General features: G+C 39.9%; 1 protein-coding gene across 1 annotated transcript in view; it reads left to right on the top strand.

The window, feature by feature from the left end:
- The window catches only part of ADSS2 (adenylosuccinate synthase 2), a 61,563-nt gene that overhangs the window by 42,870 nt on the left and 13,779 nt on the right, over positions 1–4,914 (top strand). The window contains exons 10-11 of the mRNA XM_007949148.2: positions 824–948; positions 2,165–2,262. Coding sequence (XP_007947339.1) covers positions 824–948; positions 2,165–2,262 — 223 coding nt within the window. The remainder of the gene's footprint in view (positions 1–823; positions 949–2,164; positions 2,263–4,914) is intronic.

Genomic DNA, 4,914 nt, shown 5'->3' with positions numbered 1-4,914 from the left:
TTTCCTGCATCATTCAATATTTCACCCACAGAATCTCTCAATATTGCAACTCGAGGCTTCAATTTTTTCTTCAGTTCTTTCAGTTTGAGAAATGCCGAGCATGTTCTTCCCTTTTGGTTTTCAAACTCCAGGTGGTGCAATTGGGTGGGTTCAAACTGCCAACCTTTTAGTTATGGGTGAGTGCAGTTTGTACTAGCCATTAGCAACTATTTATTCAATGTGAATTTGCTTTATGATTTTCAATCAGGAAAAACCAGGGTGGTGGTTGCAACAATTTTTTTAAACTTTCTGTTTTAATAAATATTTCTTAACTATTTAATATGCAGCATTTAGTTTGGCTTTAATATGTCAGTCTGAATTCCAGGAAATTGCTTACATAATATAGTAAAAATTTTTAGTAAAAAAGCCCAAAATGGATGTATTCCACTAATGCCTTCCTCAGATTAAACTCTTTGTCTCTATGGAATTCTATCTTCAACTTGAATTTCAGTCATTGTTTTCTGATGTTTATCTGAAAGAGGCTTTGTTGTTGTATGTCATCGAGTCTATTCTGACTCATAACAATCCTGTAGGATGTAGTAGAACTGCCCTATAGGGTTTCCTAGGCTGTAATCTTTATGGGAACAGATGACCACATCTTTTTTCCCTGTGAGCCTCTGGTTCATTTAAACTACCAACATTTTGATTATCAGCTTGGTGCTTAAGCATTACATCACCAGAGTTCCTTAAAGAGATTTTACACTTTTTCTCTGATTTTTAGTATGATTCCACTAGATTTGTAATACCGGTATTCTAAGCCCCAATTCTATTTTCTATTCCCTAGGAAATTGGAGAATTATTACAAACAAGAGGTAGAGAGTTTGGTGCAACTACTGGAAGGAAAAGGAGATGTGGCTGGTTAGACCTCGTTTTGCTCAAATACGCTCACATGATTAATGGGTTTACTGCGTGAGTATTCCACAGAAATGTTTATTTCGGGAAATAATAAGACAGTTCATGACCATAGTTTTAATTTTGTGGGGTAAAAACTATAAATAGTACCCTAATGGAAAAATACCACTTTCTGGTTTTTGAGCTGGAATTAAAGATCCAGGTAGAAGTGGACCAAGATATAGAGGGAGGGTACATTAGGAGAGGTACCCTTGTTATCTCCATAGACATCCAGGGTTGGAAAGAAAGAATCAGTAAAGACAATATTCATGGTGATTTTGAACTTAGGCCTGTGTCTAACTCCTTGAATTTATAGCTTGGGTCCATTCATTATGCTTGTGTTACTTAGAGCAAGTTTATCTTTCTGTTCTCAGTTCTAACATCTTTAAAATCAAAATAGCACTATTCACTTCATAGGGATTTTGAGAATTAGGTGAGAAATGTAGTGAACATATATATAGCACACTGCCTGGCACACTGAAAATGCTCAGTAAAAGTTAGTTGTTATTAACATATACATACATATAGTCATATCTGTATTAATCAGGCTTACTTAATTTTAGCAAGTAATGAAACTAAATAAAAAATTAATTTGTGGACAAGAATCTCAAACCTAGTATTTTATCTAATTTCTACAGATTTTCCCTTAAAACCCTGTTTTCCAGTCAGTTTATCGGGAGATTTTGAAGTGTCATGAAGAGGTCCTTGATGTGGTTTTCTCACTTCCCTTTGGCAGTTTCTGCCCAGAAGGGTGGAAGTGTTGGTAACGAAAGTGAAGAAAGGAGGGGTGAATGGCATGTTTGTAAATACACATAGATCTAGTGAACTCTTGTGATCATCCATGTCGAACAATGAGTGTTGCTGTGTTTCACGGCCATAGAATGAATGCATCCTTAACTCCAGGCAGCCCTCCCATAAACATTTGTTGTTGATCAGTCATAAGAAAGCTGAGCGAGTGTGTGGATTAATCAGTGAAAATCTGTTACAATTACTGGAAAAGTAGCTTGATGGTGGGTCATTTGAGTCCTTTTTTATATTATGAGAACTATACATCAGTGAATTGTCCACTAGTGTTTTATGTGTGGCATGCTTTATAATATAATCCTAATCTGTTTTCAGAATTGCTTTGGAACTTTTAGCTTTATATATGGATTTTCCTTTAATCCCTCATCGTATTAGATATTAAACCTTAATATGTTTGCTGTTTTAACGCTACTCTTTCTTCCAAAATTAGGTTGGCACTTACCAAATTGGATATTTTGGACTTGTTTACAGAAATCAAAGTTGGAGTTGCTTACAAGCTGGATGGTGAAATCATACCTCATTTCCCAGGTATTCTTTCTTTGGTTCTCTACATAGAATATTATAAAGTGAATGTATTAGAGCAATTCCATAACATTCTTCTTTATAAACTTATGGCGTATAGCCTAAGACTTGATAAACACTTGTGAATACTTAGTATTTGTTTCATAGCTGCTGTGCATTTATGCTGGGTCACAGCAAGCATGTGCTCAAACTCAAAAATATCATATACTCAAACTCCAGTTGGTCTCTTTCTTAGGGAAAATTACAGGACGACAGTCAGTGGTTTAAAGTGGAAATGTAGAAATAAGAGCCCCATTAAACTTTAAGACTTCATCTTGTTGTACTGGGTTTTATGTCCCAGAAGCAGCAGGAAAAGAAAAAGTCACCATCCTGGCCAGGGTCTGATCATCATGAGGAGGTAAGGCTGCTATTAAATAGTATGGGTGAGGAAGAATGTGATTGGTAACCAGATAATACATTGGATACCTTCTGGAGTACCATGGACTGATAAAAGAACTAACAAATCTATCCTTGAGGAAGTGCAGCTGGAGTTCTCACCTACTTTGGTCATGTTATCAGAATGGACCATTCCGTGGAGAAGGATGTCATGCTTGGTAAGGTGGATGGTCGATGAAAGAGGGAAAGGCCCTCAATGAGATGGATTCACACAGTGGCTGCAGCAATGGGCTCAAGTATAGCAGGGATAACAAAGCTGGTGCGGGACCAGGCGGTGTTTCATTCTGCTGTGCTTAGGGTCACTATGAGATGAAGATGGCTCAATGACACTTAACAACAACAACCACCTTCTGGAGAGCTGACCTCTGAGACACTGATTTCCATGTGTAGAAGTTGGTGTAGGTTGGACAGGTGGTCACTACTCTTTTATTGGGTTAACTATTATTAATCCCTGATCATCCATCCTTGATTTACAGATTAATACCCTTGTTGACTGCCTATGGAGCCCTGGTGCCACAATGGTTAAGCACGTGGCTCCTAACTGAAAGGTCGGCGATTCACACCAGCTGCTCCTAGGGAGAGCAGTGTGACAGACTGCTTCCTTACCGATAGTAGCCTTGGAAACCCAATGGGGCAGGTCAATTCTGTCCTGTAGGGTTAGTTGTGAACTATGAGTTGGAACTGACTTGACAGCAACACGTTATTTAGGCTGCCTGTCTTGGTGGTGCAAGGAGCTCCGGGAGGGCAGTGCCTAAGGCATTTGACTGCTAACCAGAAGGTTGGCAGTTCAAACCAACCAGCAACTCCGTGGAAGGAATATAGGGCAATTTTTTTCTGTAAAGATTTACCACCTCGGAAACCCAAGGAAGGGTTGCTATAAGTCGTTGACTCAATAGCAATAAGTTTGATTGTTTTGGTTTTTATTATCCCAATTGCTATCAGGTATCTCAGTCTTATAACAGCATCTCTTTTCATCAGCCCTAGGATTTAAAGGTTAACATTATTAAGCTTTTCAGCAATATCAGTGTCCTCACCAGTGCAGTTCTTACCATTTTGGTAAAGAGTGCCTTCTGGATGCTCCCATGTTAATTTGTGAGCTAGTAGGTTTTCTGGCCATACACATTTTCTCACTCTTCTCCTTTTGGAATTCCATATTAGGCTTTTTTACATCATCCCACAAGTACTTGAAATTCTGTTCATTGTCCTTCATTATTTCTCTCTGTTCTTCAGACTGATTAATTTCTTTCCCTATCTCTAATACACTTTTTTTTTTATTGTGATTTCGGTGAAGGTTTACAGAGCAAATTCATTTTCCATACAGCAGTTCACGTACACTTTGTCTCATAACATTGATCATAGTTTACCACAATGGAACAACTCCCCTCCCACTTCCTCCCCATAGTTACCTCTTCCCTGTGTCCATCCCTCCATGTACACCTGCCCCCTGAACTGTCTCCCTGTGCATATACAGCCCTTCTTTCTCCCATGATTGTTCTCTCCAAAGAGTGTATCTACCTGAGGTAAATGTTCAACTTATATGCCTGTCTTTTGTTTGGCTAGAAACCACAGGCGTGGGTTCAATTCCAGACCTGAAGGGCAGATAGGGGCCATAGTCTCAGTGGATCCACCAGGCTCTATTGGACCAGCAAACCTGGTTCCCCCCCTTTTTTTTTCCTCGAAATGATTTTGAGTTTTGTTCCACATTGTTCTCCCTCTCTATCAAGGATCTCCTAGATAGATCCCCTTCCAGGTGGATGACAGTGGTAGCCAGGCACCATCTAGTTCATCTGGTCTCATAGTCGTATAAGCTGCAGATCAGATGGTGTACCAGGTGCTATCCTCCTTCTCCTCCCTCCCCTGCTCCCTCCCCCTTCTCCTCCTCCTCCTTCTTCTTCAGCAACATTCTCTCGCAGGAGCTCATGGAAACCAGTTGTTTCCATGAATTTTGGTTTTCTTCATTCTTCTTTGCTCTAGACGAGGAGAGATCCATCATTGCATCTACATGGCAGCTTCCTAGCTTTTAAGATCCCAGTTGCTATTCCCAAAGTAGGAGGTGGAATAGTGTTTTGTATAGTATGTTATGCCAATTGACCTTGATGTCCCCTGCGACTATGGTCCCAAGCCCACAGGTTCAACTACTCAGTCCCTCTGGGTAGCTGGCTGTGACCAAGCAGTGACCACAACCTTGCCCCTTATCAGCTCTACTATACACCTGGGAATTCT

The sequence above is a fragment of the Orycteropus afer genome, unplaced genomic scaffold (assembly GCF_000298275.1).
Source record: "Orycteropus afer afer isolate SDZICR_OR568_19922 unplaced genomic scaffold, OryAfe1.0 scaffold00239, whole genome shotgun sequence".
NCBI lineage: Eukaryota > Metazoa > Chordata > Mammalia > Tubulidentata > Orycteropodidae > Orycteropus > Orycteropus afer.
The sequence above is the reverse complement of the archived record's forward strand: the minus strand, read 5'-3'. Positions and strand labels throughout refer to the sequence as shown.